The sequence below is a fragment of the Rhinolophus ferrumequinum genome, chromosome X (genome assembly GCF_004115265.2).
Source record: "Rhinolophus ferrumequinum isolate MPI-CBG mRhiFer1 chromosome X, mRhiFer1_v1.p, whole genome shotgun sequence".
NCBI classification, from domain to species: Eukaryota; Metazoa; Chordata; class Mammalia; order Chiroptera; family Rhinolophidae; genus Rhinolophus; species Rhinolophus ferrumequinum.
The window spans coordinates 120,496,662-120,515,949 of NC_046284.1; the positions used below are offsets into that span (position 1 = coordinate 120,496,662).

The 19,288-nt window shown below is 45.3% G+C and overlaps 1 protein-coding gene across 4 annotated transcripts in view; it reads left to right on the forward strand.

The window, feature by feature from the left end:
• Nucleotides 1-18,445, forward strand: part of ANOS1 (anosmin 1) — a 515,987-nt gene extending 497,542 nt beyond the window's left edge. For all 4 annotated transcript variants that reach the window (XM_033107670.1, XM_033107678.1, XM_033107686.1 and 1 more), the window contains 6 exons: nucleotides 3,064-3,210; nucleotides 9,884-9,978; nucleotides 12,210-12,381; nucleotides 13,165-13,385; nucleotides 14,505-14,646; nucleotides 15,766-18,445. In XM_033107670.1, coding sequence (XP_032963561.1) covers nucleotides 3,064-3,210; nucleotides 9,884-9,978; nucleotides 12,210-12,381; nucleotides 13,165-13,385; nucleotides 14,505-14,646; nucleotides 15,766-15,824 — 836 coding nt within the window. In that variant the 3' untranslated portion in view covers nucleotides 15,825-18,445. The remainder of the gene's footprint in view (nucleotides 1-3,063; nucleotides 3,211-9,883; nucleotides 9,979-12,209; nucleotides 12,382-13,164; nucleotides 13,386-14,504; nucleotides 14,647-15,765) is intronic.
• Nucleotides 18,446-19,288: the final 843 nt, after the last annotated feature.

Genomic DNA, 19,288 nt, shown 5'->3' on the forward strand with positions numbered 1-19,288 from the left:
CTCTGAGTGCTGGGAGCCGCTCTAGCAAATGTAGAAGATCTGGGGTTCTCCAATCTGTAGCGGGTCATCAGAATCCCAAGTGGGAACTTGGACTTGGCAACTGGTGTCTAAGTGGGCGAGGGCTGTCTTGTGGGACTGTGCCTTTCACCTGTGGGGTCCGATGCTATCTGCAGGTACACCCTGTCGGGATTGATTGAATTGTACAGCACCCACCTGGTGTGGGAGAATTACTTGGTGCTGTGGGAATTCCATCCCTCCCCCATATACACACTGGATTTGAATGAAGAACCCTTAAGCCTAACAATGATTTCTCAGTTGTCCAAACATATACTTGAACTATTTAAACTAAAATCCTCTAACTATGAATCCAACTAATATATGTATCCATTCCTTTTGATCAGATCCCCTGGATGGATGATTTAGTTGGCAAGACAGTATAAGGAAAAGTGGACACCTGACACCATTTTTCTCCTGGGTTGTCGGTTTTCTCTTCCTAATCCTGCCTCACTCCAGGCTGGCGTCCTCTCTTGTTCATCCTCATCTCTCCCTCTGCCTCCCACCTTCCCAAGAATGCAAACCTTGCAGCTCCACTAGAAAACTTTCCATAACACATTTCTTATCGGTGTCTAATCAGTTCGGCTTAACCTATCCTCTCTCAGAAGACCCCTTGGAATTCAGAAGGCGGAAACGTCTTGCATCAAAGGACAGAACTTCTAGCTATGCAACTTCTAAAATCAGGGAGTACGTAAAAGAGAGATTGGAGGCCAGGGGAACTTTTGGACCGCCCTTATTATTATTAAGTGATATAAATTGTCACCTGTAAATAAATGGACTCTCTAAAGCGTAGTGGTGTGTGGTGATGGGCGAACATAAACGGGACATGAGATGGCCCTGGGGTTAAATCTCAATTTCACTACTGCTTGAATTGGGTGAAACTGGGCATGGTTCTTAATATTTTGGGGTCCTGCTCTTTATGTCTTTAGGGTGGATGCCAAGTCACTCTTTCTTGGGGGGTCTGCAAGCTGTGGCCCACAGGCCAACTCCAGCCTCCCATCTGCTTTTGTAAGTAAAGTTTTATTGGCGCCCTGCACTCATTGGTGGCTGCCTTTGTGCGGTAATAAGAAGTGAGTAGTTGGGAGCGAGACTGTGTGGCCCACGGAGCCAAAACTATTTACCTCCGGCCTTTACTGGAAAGTTCTCTGAGGCCTGTTCTGATTCATAGGCTGACTGCATGCGTAGAAATAAAATGGTGTCAAAGCCCGCCATGCAAATGGAAGCCCACCTGCGTCACGGTTAGGCTTATTGCCCTTGCTGTAACCAAAGGAAATAAATGTACCCTAGACAAAACAAGTTTGCATCTGTGACAAAGGATCATTGTGCAAACATAAGTAAACAACTCAGAAAGAAATTTGGTAACAGCTCTCCAGCCACCCGTTCATAGATTTCTTCACGTATTCCATCCAGTACATACTTATTCAGCGAGTCCGATGGGTGTGTCCCTGAGCTGGGTAGTAGAAATCCAAAAGAGACTAAGATAAGGTTCTTTTGCTAGTAGTTGGAAGAACAAATTAAAGGGGGGAAAGTTATTTAAAACTGGGGAAGTATAGGAGCACTGAAAATGGTTTTCTTTCCGTCTATCTTGGGAAATCTTCAGCAAGGAGAGCTTAAGGAAGCTTTGAAGGACAGAGAGGGTGGTGCTGGCGCAAACAAGTAGGAATGGCACATTCTGAGGCCAAGGAATGGGAAAAATAGTGACCAAGGAGCCCAATGGAGCCAAATTGAAAGGGCAAAACTTTAACAGGAACCGTGAGACTACAGCCAGATCATGACCAGAAACAGCGACACAAGAAATGACACAGTTCAGACAGCTTGAAATGAATGCTTGAATTCCATACCTGATTCAGAGAAATACTTCTTGGGGCTTTGTTCGATCGTTGCCTTTCTCTCCATCCCACTGGATACGGGAATTTTAAGTTTTGGGATCATTCTGAATCGCTTTGATATCGTCTTTGCTTTGCAGCAAATATGTGATGGATAGAGTGTAAACAGACTAGAAAAACAATCGCGTTAAAAGTGGTAATGATCACACGCCCGGGTTACCATTTTGTCTTTCCTAAACTAACCCACCTCATACTGAAAGAACCCGGTGCTGTCTTCTTGTTCCTCATTTCCTGGGAAAGTTTCTGGCTCCTTGTCCCAAAACAGGGAACAGTGGCTCCTTACGCTTAGGAGGTTCCTCCCTTCCGGCCAGCCCTGGGCACGCTCCTTCAGTAATTACCTGTGGACGTGTCTTCTACTGTTTCAGGAGCCCTCAATCAAGTAGAAAGTCACACATCTCTGGCCCCTAAATATCTGTGTGCTCACTACCTGTGTACTGAATGCACGAGTGAGTGAATGAATTATCCTTGTATTCCCTGCCCCAACCTAGTGTATGGTTGCCATTCCGTTTCATTTCCTTTGCTGAGTATTTGGATGTTTCTCCTTAATCTGTCAGGGTTTTGGGGTATCTGTAATTAACATGAACAGTGCATAGATCGGCCTGACGGCTGTATCTAGTCTGGAAATCAGCTGGGTGACGCAATGTGTGCTCAGAGAGTTGAGCGATATTTCTATTTAGGGCTGTGTTCCAGGTACTGGTGTATAAGGACGGTACTTCTGCGAAAAGTTAGCTATATTGTTTACATGAAATGGTCTTCTAATATCATTTTGTTGAATTCCTTCACAACAACAAAAAAACCTATAATGAGAAATACTATGTTATGGAAATGAAATACGTGTTATGTACGTGGGAGGTTCTCTTAGGCCCGGTGAATGGTGACTGTATTAATTACCAATTGACATTCTGGGGATTACATCGAACATACTTTTAGTTATTCCCACATACTGGGGTGGGGGGAATGTTACCTCTGGAGCGTGTCAGATTCTGCAGGGGACTCATATTTTACTTTCTAAAAGTCACCGCGTATGACTAAATAGCAATGAACTTCAACACTAACGGGATTCATGTCAGGTTGTATACTTATTTTTTTAACTAGTCAATTAGAATGTAGTACTCTGTTACAGAAGAACAACTTGGGACAACTAGAAAGGGCGTGATGGAAATGCAGTCCCCTTTTCAAAGAAGACGGCCCACTCGCCTGCTGGAAATTGGCACCCCCTTCTATCAAGACGGCCGACTGCAAGTGAAGGTGTACTGGAAGAAGGCTGAAGGTACGCAGAGGGCTGTCTTGTTATCTGCTTTCCGTAGCACAGTGCTGTCAAGGTACATGCGAAAAAGTTGGGAGCAAGCCGCAGTACTGATATTAAGGAAAACGGTAGCTACACAAAACACGGCCGTGTGTTATTTATTTATTTTTTTTTTCAAATGCCTGGCTGTTCTGAACTCTGGGTGGGTTCCTCGCTCCCAGAAACCTGTATCGCATTTTAAAATCGGCAAGAGTCAATGGCTTACCTTCTATCGTTTCAGGGATATTGGCCTATCTATCTTCATTTCTTTCCTAGAAGGCTCATCTTGGGTCCAGACTACTCAAAATATTCATTAATTTGCAGTGTGATTTTTTTTTATTGCTCTAAATTAGTTTTTTATTTTAAAAAGACCCTTAACACAGATGCTCTTGAAAATAGGAAAATCACTTATCTTCTCACTATTATTTCATAGAAACAGCATTTTAGTGGGTTTCCTTTCAGGTTACTATGCCTCTGTCACTCTGTGTGTGTGTGTGTGTGTGTGTGTGTGTGTGTGTGTGTCTAAAACACACATATTTTCAAGTAACATTATATGATCATTCTATATTTTCCTCTATTTTGTATATTTTAAATTGCTGCCTTGATGGATTCACCATAACATATTATATATATCCTTATTCCACCGCAGAAAAAGTTTCGATTCTGTAATTCATACTGCAGTGAACATTTATCTTAGAATAAATTCTTTTTGTTTGCTTGAATATTTATCTTTCAGATAAATTCATTTTGTTGGTTTCTTTTCTTTATTCTTAGGATATTTCTTTTGCATTTTTGAAATAATACTTTTAGAATTATTTGACATATATTTTTATCTTTATCACCCCTATGCATTTAAAAACATAAGCAAAATAGATTGTTTCAAGAGTTCAGTTTACAAGTTTTTCTAATTCTTCTGAAGTGTTATTTCACTCAGGGAGGGTGTCAGCCCGTGTACCATGGAGAGTATTGATTGGCACTCTTCTCATTCCGGAATTTTCTTCCAAGCTGCTGACATCCATTCTGCAGCTAAAGTAGCATCACAATTAATATTAATGTTTTATCACCATCATGTTAATTAAAATTGAAGTTCATTTATTCAATTTATTCAATTAAAAATTAATATATGCATATAACTAAGTTCAATAATAGTTGTATAAGAAATATTAAATTATAAAATGTAATTGATCTCTTGTATTTATCTATGTTAAATTAGAATCATATATCAACATGTTATATTAATATTGATAAAACATATTTTATTCATATAGTATCGAAAATGTGAACACACATGAGGGACGTGCATGTTTCATCTAAATCTATTTGATATTTTACTTTCTCAGATCACTTCTAATTCTCCCATGTGATGTCATATCTGCTTTTCACACTTTATTTATGTCTAACATCTTAGGTTAGAACACATTCTATGTCATTATTATCTGAATAATTAGTGAAATAAGAGTGAAGTTGAATATGAGTATTTATGGACTTGCTCATTTATTCATTCCATAAATAGTGACTGAGTACTACCTGCCAGAACCGTGCTGTCTTTGTTTATACACAAGTACACCCCACATGAAATCTTTGTGTTCATGGAGCTGTGCCCAAATTAGAGATTAGTCCCGTAACCACGAGGAAGCACAAAGCATTAAGAACAAGAGGGGACTCCGAGTGAGATGCAAAGGCAGAGGCAGCGGAGGCCGTCCCCACCTGTGACGGGAAGGCCAGCTAGGAGGATGTCTTCAGCTGAGAGAGGAGGGAGCCCTCTGCATCATTTCAAGCTGGACGTAACGCGACAGGCTTGGGTGTGGAGTGGTCACCTGGCCGCACTGTGGAGGATCGGTGTGAGACGGACCGGTGTGAGATGACTAGGGGACATTCTGCTGGCCGTGCACTGCTGGATGCCAGAAGAAAGTGGACGATAGCCAGGCCAGTCCTGGGGAGATGATGGCACAGAAGAAAAGTTAATGGATTTGACAGACGTTCGGCAGGTAGAATCGACAGGACTGGTGCTGGGTAGGAAATGAAGGGTGGCAGGGAAGGCGACGTGGAGAATGGCATCTCCAAGTGGACGCTGGTGGTCCATTGACTGCGGTGAGGGACAGTATGGAAGGCGCAGAGTGGGCGGGTGTCGTATTTTGAGTTTGAGGTTCATTGGAGTCAGTGGAGACAAGTGGCAGTGCACGTCATTGGCCATGCTCGTTGTCCATGGTGAGACACGCCAGGAGGTGCCACTTCTCTGTGCTACATGCTGGATGCCCTTTCTTACCGCCCCCAGAATTATGCAATGCTCAACCAGCTCAACTGTAAGCAGATGCCCTTGCATGGAGCTCAGGATAGCGTAAGCAATAGAGATTAGAAGCAGTAGAAATTACAGTCATGTATGGTGGGTGAAGTCGTCTAGAGAGAGCTCGGAATGAGAATGTGGAAGATGAACGACTGGGTCCCACACTGGGGAACCCCAGTTTTAATAGCAGGACACGAGCAGATGACCCCTCCCAGAAGGCTTGTAGTGAGTGCCCAGAGCAACTAGGGAAAGCAAGGAGATTTGAGACGGAAAGTCAAGGGGCCCAAGGCTTTCCAGAAGGAAGGACGGGTAGTCAGACCGTGCTGGGGAGGTGATGCAGATGTGGAAAACCCTATTGGTTTGCGTGGCCCTGCAGCAACCACTTTTTAGACAAAACGGTGGCACTGGAACCACTCCAGTCCAATATATTTGCACCAAAGCGTGACAATGGGCTGCAAGGCAAGAACTGAGCGTGTTGTGGAATTTGGTTTTGCAAACCAGCTACCTCGTGCCACTGGTTGGAAAACGAAGGGAGAGAAGTCGAGTCACATTGCTCACAGCGTCTGCATTTATGGGTCCGTCTACTCACTACAATTCATGTGCAGTCCCCAAATCACCACACAGGCTGGTTTTGTGCTCACTCGCCGGATGTACACGATGCACAGAGTGATGACAAATCTGAGTCACCCTTCAAACACGGTCCCCACGGAAGTCGAACAAAGTGACACTCTGCCTTCTGTTTTTGGCGCTCATGCTGTGATCGTGTCCTCTGCCCGGTCTATTTCGTGTCACGGTTTTTGTTTTGGTTTGTTTTTCATTCTCTTGCTTCGTGTGGGGGATTTTGCTGTTGAAAGTGGCCCCCAAACACCGTGCAAAGCACCCCGTGGTCCTTCTTCTGCGTGTGAGAAGGACGCAGGGTGCTTTACGATGAAAAGGCATGCATGGCTCGATAAGCTTCCTTCACGGTACAGTTTTGCGTGGGCGTTGAGTTTAGTGCCAAGGAGTAAACAATGTGGTGCATCTGGAAAACGGAAGAGAGAATCTGCTGATTTATACATGAGGCCACCTGTCACGTCGATAGTGTGAGACGGACCTTTGGAAAAGGAGAAAACGTCGCCAAATTTGTGGTTCTTGAGATGATGACTGATACAAAAAAGGGGGGCCGTGGACAGCATGACTAGGAAGCTGAAAACCTAAAGAAATTGACAGTCATGCTGTCCCGTCTCGAAAATGTTTTCAACCAGCATTTTTAATAGAGAAATATTACAATTCTGAACGGATAAGAAATATATGAGGTTCTTTAAACAGAAACACACATAAAACAAGATTACATATCGATTCTCTGACAAAAGTGCGATGACCACACGCTCCCAGGAAGCTAATCCCATGTTTCCCCTGGAAGCAGTGAGTCAGTATTTGCTGATTCCGATTTTATGAACCCAAACTACTGCGAATAATGAGAATCGATTGTATGTATCGACTTCCATGCAAAACGCACGCAGTTTTTTGATGAAGCTTGGGAAAGCATCGGCTGCTCTATGTACGTTTGAAAATGTGTCAGAAAGGCTCGTGTTGTAAAGTGTAGGTTCTATTGCTATTCAGGTAGGACAAAGCCACCAGATGAGGGATGATTGCTATTGAAAGCTTCGTTTGTTACTCTCAGTTTCCTAGAGGAGCTGGCACGGGGAGGCAGAGAGAGGAAGAGAGGGAGGGATAGAGGGAGGGGGGAGAGAGAGGGAGGAGAGAGGAGAGGGGTGGGGGAGGGAGAGACACAGATGGAGAAGGACAGAGTGAGGGACAGATGGAGAGGGAGAGGGAAAGGGAGAAGGAGAGGGAGAGCTGGAGAGAGAGAAGCTGTGGTCAGGAGCTTTTGTTGTGGTTTCTATGGGAAGGACAGGGCAAGGCTGGGGAGCAGGCTGAGGACTGCCTGGTCTCAGTCAGCCCCGTGGGCTCTGGAGTGCAGGGCTGCCCCTACTTGCCTGGTACCTGTGAGACAGAACAGGGGACGGTGTGAGAGCCTGAGCGGGGAGGTGTTGGTGGTGTGGGCTCTGGATTGGGTGGGCTTCATGTGAAAGGTGTGCTTGCAGGTGACACGTTCACCCTCTCTAGGAATTGGCTAGTCTCTCCGGGGTCAGCAAGGGATCACAAGTACAAAAACTACACAGGTATGATTCAGTAACAGGCAACCTGAATACAATTTGCGGGCACAGATCCAGTCGTTGCGTAAGGGTTGGGTTTGGAAAGCCTCTACCTGGGGCTGGAAGTTGGGAGCAGCTGGTATTAAAACGAACAGCTCGGCGGCGGGGGTAGAATTACAGGATGTGTCAACAGGAAAATGATTTTGAAAGCCAAGGGGATGGATGAAATGGTTCGTGGAGGAGGCTTATAAAGAGAAGAACGGGGGCCTTGAACGCAGGTGTGGCAGCACGCAGGGTTGTGGGAAGGGCTGCACCCCAAAGGGGGTGTCCAGCGTGTCCCTCTTTGTGCCTCCTCTTATGGAAAGTTAATCACGTTGTGAGAAGTGCACGGGATTTTCCGGCCATGAGGTACCTGCTATCCATCCTGCAGTTGTATTGTAGCAAACTGGGATCAGTCCTCTGACCTTTCCTGCGCGAAGAGTGTCAGTCACGCTCCGTTTCCATCACAGACTGGCACACGTGTCACTCCCCATGGCGAGAGCGGCACTGGCCAGTCTGCTGAGTTACAGTAAATGCATCAAAATGAAGAATTCGAGTCCTCAGTTGCACGAGCAACAGTTCCCCTGCTTCTGGACGTGAGTGGCTGGGGGTCATTTCTGTCACCACAGATGGCTCTGAGGGACACCGCTGGCCCAGACGCCTTTCTCATTGCCACCTGCATTGCCGACTCCCATTGCCAAAGCTTCTTCTACTCAAAAGTCAGCTTCTCCAGGGGCTACGCCCACCGCCTCATTGAGAATTGTGACTGTCAATACATGGCAATCTGTTCCCTCCCGTACTTACCTGTAGCCTCATTACCCTCCCGCCTAAACCCGGGCTTCCTTCTGCACTCTGGTTGTGATTCGTCTGCCCATGAGCCTTGAAGACCCCGCAGAGCAGCCGTTTCTGTGTGGTCACCTCACTACCGTGCCAGGACAGCCGTGCTCGCCGAATGACAGGATACACATTCATTCACTGGTTGACTTCCTACTGATGTATCAAATCCTTCTCTCTCTCTCTGTCGCTCTCTCTCTCTCACACACACACACTCTCACACACCCTCTTGATGTCTGCCACGTAGAAGTTCAAACCTCTTGCCAGGGGTTCCCCTTTTCACTGAAACACCCTCGGTGCCCTCTTGCTGTGCGTTTTCTCTGATGCAAAGCTAAAGCTTCTTTTCTCGTTCCAAAGTGCTCAGAGCGAGTTCCCACTTGACCCACCCGGTTCCATCAAAGAGTTCCCCCTCTCGCCCCCCAAAACTTCCATCAAACACTTGGCGTGAACGCTCCGACGAGATGTTAATCACCAGCAGAAGCGACGCCTTTCACCCCCCCTGCACACACTGGGCTCATTAGTAAGCCTGAGACGGCCCAGGCCTCCGTTCCCACACTCCATGGGTTGCCCATCATTTTGTCTTTTTCCCACTTGGTTGCCCCAAGGAAAGGCTTGTTCAGAAAACACGCGTGTGCGTAATGGGTCAGTGTTGTTGCCTGCAGCTCCTATTTCAGTAGAGACCAAGTACATGGAGATGCCAGGGTGCACTCGTGTGAGGGGCTGGGGGGCTGCCCGCCCAGTGTTTGCTGACAAGGGGACTCTGTACCCCAACATTCAAGGGGGGGTTGCGTCTCCATGGGTAACTCAAGTTTGAGGGAAATGCTTTCGTTCTTCCGTGGGTGGGTTCACTAGCCTATCAGCTCTGTCCGAATACTGGAAGATTCAGAGACTTTTCATGCTGACTTTTGTCCGAAAACTGGAAGATTCAGAGACTTTTCATGCTGACTTTTGTCCGAAAACTGGAAGATTCAGAGACTTTTCACGGCCCCCGACCTGTTTACAGAAACAAAGAGGACTGCTTCTAAGTTGCGCCCCGTTTTGTAGGAACCGGGAGACACCGTGGCTAGGTCATTCTCACGACATCTTGGGAGTCATTTAGCTATGACTCTACTAATCATGTTTTCTATTTTGTTCTCGTATTTCAACTGTTTTCCTTTGGCCGTGTTTTGCATTTTCCTGAGTTCACTGTTACTAAGGGAACTGTCATCACAAGTTTGCAAGAGCCGCGTGCCCCCTTGTTTCCCTGACGCATGTTCAGATCGCCTGCAGAGTTTTATCTTCTCCCTCCCTGTTCTCTCCCGTTCTTAAGCACATTGGACCATGTGGAATGTGCCTTCCAGACTGTTGCTTTCTGCCATTACAGATCCCAGCGTCAGCCGCTACCATGTGCAGTGGTTTCCACAAGTCTGTACCCACAATGCATCTGCCCGACCAGACACGTCGTCGGCCACGACCCAGGTAAGTCCCGGGTGGCACCGCTCAATTCTGAACAGTAGTTCGACACACTTAATCTGTGTGTAAGAAAGTGAGACCGAAAGATGTGCTAACTGTGTGTCCCATGGGTAACTCCCTCTCACTACTGAATAAGCCACTGGAGAAAAACTGGAAACACAGCCGTCCTTATCGTCACCCATTCTCAACGTTACGCCAAGAGCTTATTCTGCTGTCCACCTGGCAGGTCCTAGAATGCAAGGATGAAAGACACCCTTGTGTTAAGGCTGTCCCACATCAGAGGGAAATGCTTCTGGGTCCCTAGCGGCCCTCTATCTCATCCAGTTAATGAGACACGTTCGTTACTTGTCCCATCTGCCACGCACTGACATTTTGACTTTTAACTTGAAGAGAACAGTAAGCTCCTTGGGGATAGTAACCCCATCTGTACAACGCAACAGATTCTTCCAAATATTTGGGGTTAATGCATGAGTTACAGAGCAGAATCCACAGACCAACAAAAAAACGTCTCAGACGGCATTGAATTATGCCCGGGGTTGATGACAGCGATTTATAGGGCAGTTGAGGCCCCAAACGCATAATATATGGATATATGATATTTAACTGGAACATTTTTCTTTTGGATATTTTCTAAAGCAACAAGTGCAGTGTTTTTAGAATCTTATCTGATCACATAAGTTTCAGGACGTAAGAGAAAACAAGTCATTGGCTTTGCAGAAATGCACAGTTTTAGTTTCAGTTTTGGGTTTAGACTGGATTTGACTTGTTCTGCCCAAGTCGCGCCTTTCATTTATCTTTACGCCCTTCCCAAAGCTTATGGAGCTTCCACAAAAGAAAAATGAAATGGAAAATTTAAAAAGCAGAAGCGTGATTGAAAAGCAGAGAAAGAAACACAAGCAGGACGTATTAAATTTTTTGTGGGCGGGGGTGGGGAGGCAAGGAGGCTTTTACTTCTTTTGCTCCTGTGTGCCTTGGACTCATGTGGAACCTGGCTTATTTTCAGGAGCCTAGACATCCTGGGTTCATCCCCTTTAGAAACTCTGAAGGTGGTAATACCCACTTACTGAGCATAGATGACATCTCTGGTAGAAATAAGAACCCAAATCCCGAAAAGGCGCTCTGCTGAAAGGTTTAAGACGCGTCTGTTTCCATTTTTAAACGACTCGTCGACCCGTTAAATTGATTTTCCTGTCAGGATGGCACAATGGCTAATTCACCTGTTGCTACAGACGTCTGTCTTCTGTGACACATGAAAGCATTCTTGAAATATCTGAGAAGCAGTCACCTTGCTGGCTAACTGGGGATGCCAATATGTCCCCGTGTAAAGTGCAGATTCATTCCTAAGACAAAGCAATTCACGTTCCCAGGGACACCCAGCCGGCTGGAGCTCCTCACTGGTCACCGTTTGGTGTCAGCCTTGCTCTGGGTCCCCCTGTCACCTCTCGATCAAGGGCCAGGACTCCCCTTCACACATTTCCACATTTCCTGACCCCAGCGACTTCTTCTCCTGACTCAGGCGCCTCACTTTTTATTTTAATTGTTGACTCCGTTTTTCACTACTCTGGGCTACTGTCTGGCAGCGACCGCTCCTCTGCACCCCAAGGGAAGCAGACAGAGAACTCCATCTGCATCGCTGACACACGGGCACGTAGCCCTGATGCCATCATTTAGAATGGATAAGCATAGCAGACGAGTGTGAAAAGGACATACTAACAAAACGTGTTACCACCGCGTCATCAGTCCATGGACCTGTGAAGTCGTATTTGAAACCTCGTATTCTACAGCACTTTGGCCTGTTTTTCGTATTTCTAGTGAATCACCCTGGTATGGCACAAAGTGATAACAGCTGCTCCAAAAGGGGGAAAAAATACAGCGCTCAAGAATGTCTTCATTTGTTCAAAAAAAAAAACTTACACACACACTAAGCCAGTGTCTTGGAGAAGCCTGAGCTCGCTTTTTCTCTTGAAAGTAACTCGGTTTGTATTGACAGCTTTCCACGCACCTGCCCCGCTGCCAGTTCCCACACGCTGCTCGTCCCACGCCGTGGAGGGTGTCACCGCTGTAAGTCGCCACAGCACGGGCCGTGTCTCCTTGGTACTTGTTATAAAAGCCACGTCGCACCCACTCCACTCCACACACAGGAAAATACCCTTGTGGGAATATGATTTCATCTCCTGCCAATGTGCTTTGTATCCCTAATGAGATTGTTCACTAGCATACTCTCTCTCTTGCTCTAGGAAAATTATATCATTCTTCAAGATCTCGCGTTTTCCTGCAAATATAAGGTGACTGTCCAACCCGCGCGGCCAAAGGGCCGCTTGAAGGCAGAAATCGTTTTCTTCACGACGCCACCGTGCTCTGCTCTTCAGGGGAGAAGCCACGAGCACATCAGCTGCCCTGGAGAGGCAGGTACGTGGGACCGGAAGTTCTGACGGCTATGACCTTGGCCACTTCTGAAGCCGAACCTCATTTCACAAAACCTGCTGTCTAAATTGTATTATGATATGACAGCCTAGTTTGGAGGTCATATACACAGAAGTGCAAGCATTATTTTACAATTCTAACAGCACTGGAAATACTAGTATCGCTGGCAATATTATTCCTGTAGAAATGCAGCCAAACCTTTATATATGGCTTGTGTTTGGGCGTCCTTCATGGAAGCTATTTCGTTTGTACCCCGCCTCTTTGCCACGTGGATTCTCTCTCCACAGTCTCCACACCCCATGGAAGGTGAAGACCTTCTATCCCCTTCTCCTGCCGACGCCCCTTTCCTGCATTCCCTCTGCTAGGCAGCCCCGTAACCTCCTTCTAGTAACTTCTAATAACTCTTCTGATAACTTTAACATCTGTCCTTCTCACCACACTCATTTCTGTCCTCTAAGAAATGGCCAACCTTGCCAGATTGCAAAATGCTTTCTTCTTTTCCCATCCCCACAGCCAGAGCCTAAAAACCATCCCCAAAGGATCGGAAGCTCTTGGCACCTAGTTGCCTGGATGGGTGTCCTGCTCAGATCCTGTTCCCCCAGGTCCCCCAGTGTCCGCGGTTCATCAGAAACTGAGCTCCACGCCGAGGCCAGACTGCCCACCCCCCTGCTCCGTGGAGAGTCTGCCCAACACTGACTGTCTCACAGGCCCCTCTTCTGCCTTTGCTCCCGTCGCCTGACCCTGCTTTCCGTCTTCACGTCGCTACAGGTCCCGTTCTGTACAACGTGCTGGCCAAGCCGGAGAACCTTTCTGCTTCCTTCATCGTCCGCGATGCAAACATCACGGGCCACTTCTCCTGGAAGATGGCCAAAGCCAACCTGTACCAGCCCATGACGGGCTTCCAGGTGACGTGGGCCGAGGTGACGACGGAGAGCAGACAGAACAGCCTGCCAAATAGCATCATCTCACAGTCCCAGATCCTGCCTTCTGTAGGTACCAACTCAGCGGCCACGCCCAGGTCCCTCCCTCACGGGTCCCCGCTGCTCGTGGGGGATGCCCGTTAGGTCGCATGCTGCTGTCATGCTCAGGGCTGTCCTGCTGAGTCTCATTTCTACCTTTCCTCCTTCCGAATGTTTCCTTTTGCAAGGAATCAGCACGTCGCAAGTGGTATTGTGAGTAGAAGGAACTGTCCTCTCCTTGAGTTCTGACGACTAGAGCCAGCTGCTCAGCAGACCCTGTCCTGTCTGTATTGTACACCAGTCGGTTAACCATTTTCTTCTGTCTTGGTTAACCCGTGTCCCTCTGGCCAAGCAGACCTGCCCTGTTGGAAGTGTTAAATTTGGGCGATGGCGGGGGAAGGAAGGAGCTAAAAGAAGCTTGTTGTTTCTCTTCTTTGCCTCCTTCGAATTTGGCGGGAGACCATAATGAGCTGGCCTGTCTTCCAGGCCACTTAATTCCTTGGCTTGGAAAAAAACAAACCAAAACAAAACCATGTAAGGGCTTTTACCCTCTTTAAAAATGCCCTTACACAATCCAACTTCTGCTCGAAAAAGAAAAAAACAAAACAAAAACAAACTTAAATCCTGGAAGGAAAAATGCCATGGAATTGGAAAGTAGTTATTGTGCGAATGTGTTAGGTTTTGTTGAGTTTTGAGAAGAAGCTGTTGGCATAAAAATAAACATTTTCAGTCAAGGGCACTGGCAGATACTGTGTTTTAAGGGAAAGAGTTGGCCCGTTCGCGGAAATTTGAACTATCAAGAATTCCCATCACGAAATGTGCCGATGAAAAGTGCAGGCCATGGGAAAGTCTTAGGGTAAGGAAGGAAACACGCGCTCCGAAGGGTGAGCCTGAGAACTGGGCCTTCTGCACTGTGTAACATGCCCGGGGTGTCAGGCTGCCAGGAACAGAGCTGGGTGCCGGGACTGCCCGGCACAGACGTCTGGCAATCCAGAGACACATTCTCTGGATCCCTCTGCACAGACTGTGGCTTTGTGCGTTATCCTCTTACGGGGAGGAAATGGTCACACACGTGTAACCGCTGTGTGTGTGTGTGGGGGGGCCTTTAGACGTCATTGACGAGCTGCTCGTTTTGTGTGATTCTCTCAGGATCATTACGTCCTCACTGTGCCCAGTCTGAGGCCATCCACCCTGTATCGACTGGAAGTTCAAGTTCTGACCGCAGAGGGAGAAGGGCCCGCCACCATCAAAACCTTTCGGACCCCCGACTTCCCACCATCCTCAGCACACAGTGAGTGCCGGGCACGGAGGTTCCTCCCCTGCCAGGGCTCCCAAGCAGAGAGACGTCTTGGCGAAAAACAGAAATAAATCATCAGAGAGTCCTGTGACATAGGGCATTCTCCTTATCTGAAAAGTCTGCCTCCCCACTTGGAGCTGCTTATTGGATGTTATTTTAGCAGCAATTGTATGACTGACGTTTCAGGGCTGTCTGTCATCCCTTCCTTCCTTTTTTTCTTTTCCTTTTCCCTTTTCCTTTCCTTCCTTCCATTTATTTTCTATGTAATGCATGCTTTTCCCTTGTCCTTTAAACCATAAGGACATACGGGGAAAAGAAATCTATAATCTCTTATCAATCTGAAATACTTTTATAACATTTTGCTCAGGAGCTTACTATCACATACGTTTTACGGTAATATATGACATAACTTTTCTTAACAAGACCCAAATCAATCTACTTGATTTATTGCTAATCCAACTAAAATTTTTTTTTAAAAAAAAATTACCTACTGTTTCAAAACAATGAGGCTCTTGCTGATTTTTAAATATGTATTTTGTTTATTTATATTTTTTTGGCTTAAAAAGGCATGTCTAAAGGTTTGCGTGTTGATACGAAAGATGCGAAATAATCCTAGTTTTACTTCTGATTTTCTTGTTTTAAATGGTGGATCAAATTCCCCCTTTGTGTGGCATCTAAAGAAAACCAAAACCTATCACCATGGGAGCTTGGCGGCCCCTGAGCTTTGTAAGGATTGGGTGACCGCTTTCCCAATATTCCTCCATCGAAATTCTGTTGAGTTAAAAGTATTTAATTTTTAAACTTTTTCGAGGAAATAGAGGATTTTGATTTGCTTACATAACTTAAGCTTCAGGGAAGGAGCTCATCCCCTTTCTCTCGTGATTTTGTGGGTTTACAAGGAAGCAAACGAGGGAAGAGGGGCAGCGGGGAAGGGAGAGGAGAGGAAGATGGAAGGAAGGATGCATGTCTGTCCTTTCCGGTGCAGAAGAGACACGGAAGGGGGAGGGCTCATTCGCCTGAGTCTCCTGCTGTCACTCCCCATAAACGTATTTACTCCGACCGTTTACCCACTACATAGAAAGCGAAATGCCCGATACGTATGTTCTGTCCCAGGACCTCACCTGAAGCACCACCATGCTCGTCGCCACAAGCCTTCTCCAGAAAGGTACTAAACGGCTCCAAGCGACGTCTGGAACGGAAGCAACGTGGAAGCTCGCTGAACTCCAGGCCTAGCCATGCGCACTTCCGGAAACAGACACTCTTTCCCACGGATGTCACTTTCCCACGGACATCACTCACCCACACAACTTCTGGGCCCTGGTCCATGACGGAGGCATCAACTCGTCAGCCGGCAAAGATGGACCTATTTTCCGTGAGAGTGGAGAACACGAACCCTTACGCCTATTTTAACTGCAAATTCTGCATGCATAGGCGGTTTGGCTAATCTCGACTGGATTATTCCAGAACTAAGATTTCCCTGAGTTTGGAGCAGCAAATTCTCAAGACACATCTGTGTAACAGAGACTCAATTCATACGCACAGTAAGCGTAAAGATAACCCGTGAAGCTTTTTATTAAATTATCGATTCAATTTGGGAAACCAACTAACGTTATACAGTTTTTAGGCCCCCCCATTTATTCAAATCTAGCATAAGATGATTTTTATTACGTGTGACTCTTAACTGGAATATTTAACCAGAAATATACACCAGTTAACACATCTAAAAATGCTCCTACTTCAGGTACCCTGAGCTTCATTTTATACAAAGAAAAATGAGTCTTCCATCGTAAATTATGATTCACGAGAGACCTCCAAAGCAGGAAAGAGTCAATGAATTAAGCTGCTGTCCAGCTTTTGCCTTGGGGAAATCATAAGTCTTTTTAATATTTCATCCTATAATATGAGGGATTTCCCTGCTATATTATTTATATTTACCTTTTTCTCCTTAACGCGGAAAACAGCTACTGGTACTCTTGTTTACCCCTTTTGTGTATCTAAAATTTTGCAAAACCTCCTGCTTAAAAGGAAAACATCCCAACTATGGATTCAAATCTTTACCAAGATTTGCCGTTTCTTAATCAAAGGAATCTACTTGTATGGGAGAATATTCTCAGTGATATAAAAGGGGGGACGGGGGCTTTGATTGATAGACGAGGAGTTATCTGGCTTTACCCTAACATTTTCAAATCTGTTAAATGTTTTTGTTTGGAAAATTCCCCAGGCTCCAAACTTCTGCCTTCTAGCATGGACTCAAGTCAAAGCATGTTCTCAGTATCTAGTGTTGCAGTGTATTTTGGGGCGAACTCAAACACAGAAATGTCTCGTTTAGTCGTTCTTCTTGAGGGAATACCCACATGCGTGGTTTGGTTTGAAATATGCATATGTGGGTGCTTATAGTTAAAAGCGTGTGCATGTATTTGTGTGTGTATATATATATATATATATATATATATATATACATGCATATATAGATATACATGGCTACATCTTCAGTATGAATCACTAAGGAAATTGTTTTCACAGCTCACCGACGGTGGATAAAGACATAGTTCTTATAAAGGTCATATGGGTAATATATTTTCCCCATCAATGTTGATGAGAAAAGAGCAATTTATCAAAATTAAACCTTTTGAAGGAAAAGCTTCCTTGTTTCATTATCTACCCAAGTAAAATGGGGACACTTTCAGTAACCTTATTCTTAGGTGTCACTGGTGGGATTTGGTCCTGGTCACGTTGTGGTGTCCTGAAAGCGTGCACTGGCCACTCCTGGGACAGCTGTCCAGCTCAGGACGCCTTCCCTCCAGGAAGTGTCACTGCCGGGTCTCAAAGCAGATGCCACATAAAAGGGAGAGAAACCGTTTTTTATTATTATATTGATGCGTATCTTTAGGAAGCACAGCCTGCAAGCATGGATACCTGATAATTGGTACCAAACACCGTTTCCTGTGTGTTACAATTAAAAATGGAATAATGCAGGAAATGTCTTGCAGCTTTGTGCAAGTGACAGGAGTGGAAGTCTGAGGACAGACGTGCGCGTGCGTTCAGACTAAGGTTTTCTGTAGCTCCGTACGTGGTCTGGGATGGACGTACCACAAGTGTTGTGAAATCACCTGGTTCCAAGAATTACAAATTTTGAAAGGAGAAATCAAGAAACCACCTTCCTTTAAAACACTCCCTAGCTCGAGGAAAAACAAAAAAACCCCAAAAAACAAAAACAAAAACCCCAAAACAAATCATGGGGAGTGCGTCTCTAAAATTACGATGTTTTTCTAGTGCCACTACAGCATCTAGACTGCAAATTCCTAAAATTTCAAAAATGAAGATGTCTAATTATCAGCTGCATGTGTGTCTTTTACCTTAATTTGTCATGAGCAAATCCTAGTATTTGTGCCCCCAAATTTTTGTGCTGCTGTAGAGTTTCAAATGCAGGAGTATGTACATAGATACAACATATTACTATTATATAGGTTTAATTTTATAAAATTTAAGTATGTTTCTTCTGTCTCGGTAATAGACATTGGGCAAATATATTTTTACTTTGGATGAAGGTTCTGAAGCGTACCCCTTCCTTAAAAAATCTAAAGCACTCTTAATCTAATTTTGCTATGATGTTCAGTAATTTCAATTTTATTAGTATCATTGGAAGAAAAATGCTATTAGGCAATAAAAGAAACATAAGCTTCTTTTATGAATTTGAACAATCTCCAATAATATTCAAATGAGCAAAAATATAATTTTTTGAATTATAAAAATTTGAGTGCCCTAATAAAGGGATAACATCTGTTTTTTATTTTTTTAAAAAAACAGTTTTACTGGCTAATTCTCTAATGTTTTACTGAAATTAGATGCATTTCTCTCACAGGAGAAAAAATGTGTTCCATGATAGCATTTGCTCTTTAAAAAACTAAGCTCATTACCACATAAACTCATAAAATGCAGTTGGCGGACCTGACATAGGCTGCAGCTCCGTGCATTCTTTTCTTTTACAACATTCAGTGTAACGATGAGTTTGTCTGTGTTTCCCTCTTTTTTATAAGTCGCACTCCAGGGAGCGATTTTTATACATGAAGGGGTGCCTTTTCAAGTCACTTAGTGTTTTATCATGACCTGTTAGAGACGATCAGGTTGGACAGGCAACATTTATTAAACGAAACTCAAAGCATAAAAAAACTATGCCTACATCCTAGAAACCTAAAAGACTTGCATCCACGTCTGTAGACCACGGTCTTCTCCCCGCAGTTGACGCTGCCTGTGGGGGGCCGTCCTGGGTCCTGTAGGAGCTTAGGTAGCACCCCTGGTCTCCACCCGCCAGATGCTAGTAGCATCTCCCCCAATGTGTGACAACCAGCGACTGTCTACACGTTGACAAAAAAGTCACCCCCGGTTGAGAACCACTGCCTGGTAGAACGATCTTTACAGATGAGAATTTGCCCAGTACAAAGAGCCCCTATAAAACGCAATCATAAGCCCCGGAACTGGGGACCAGCTGGAAGTTACATTTGACTTCAAAGCTTGAAACTGTGTCTTTTATGTCCACTGAAAAACCAGTTTAAGAGACTGGAGTTTGACTTGTGTCTGCATCATGCAAGTACGAATAGTCAAATCCCATGTGTCAGCGTCATCTGTTGATGTCTTT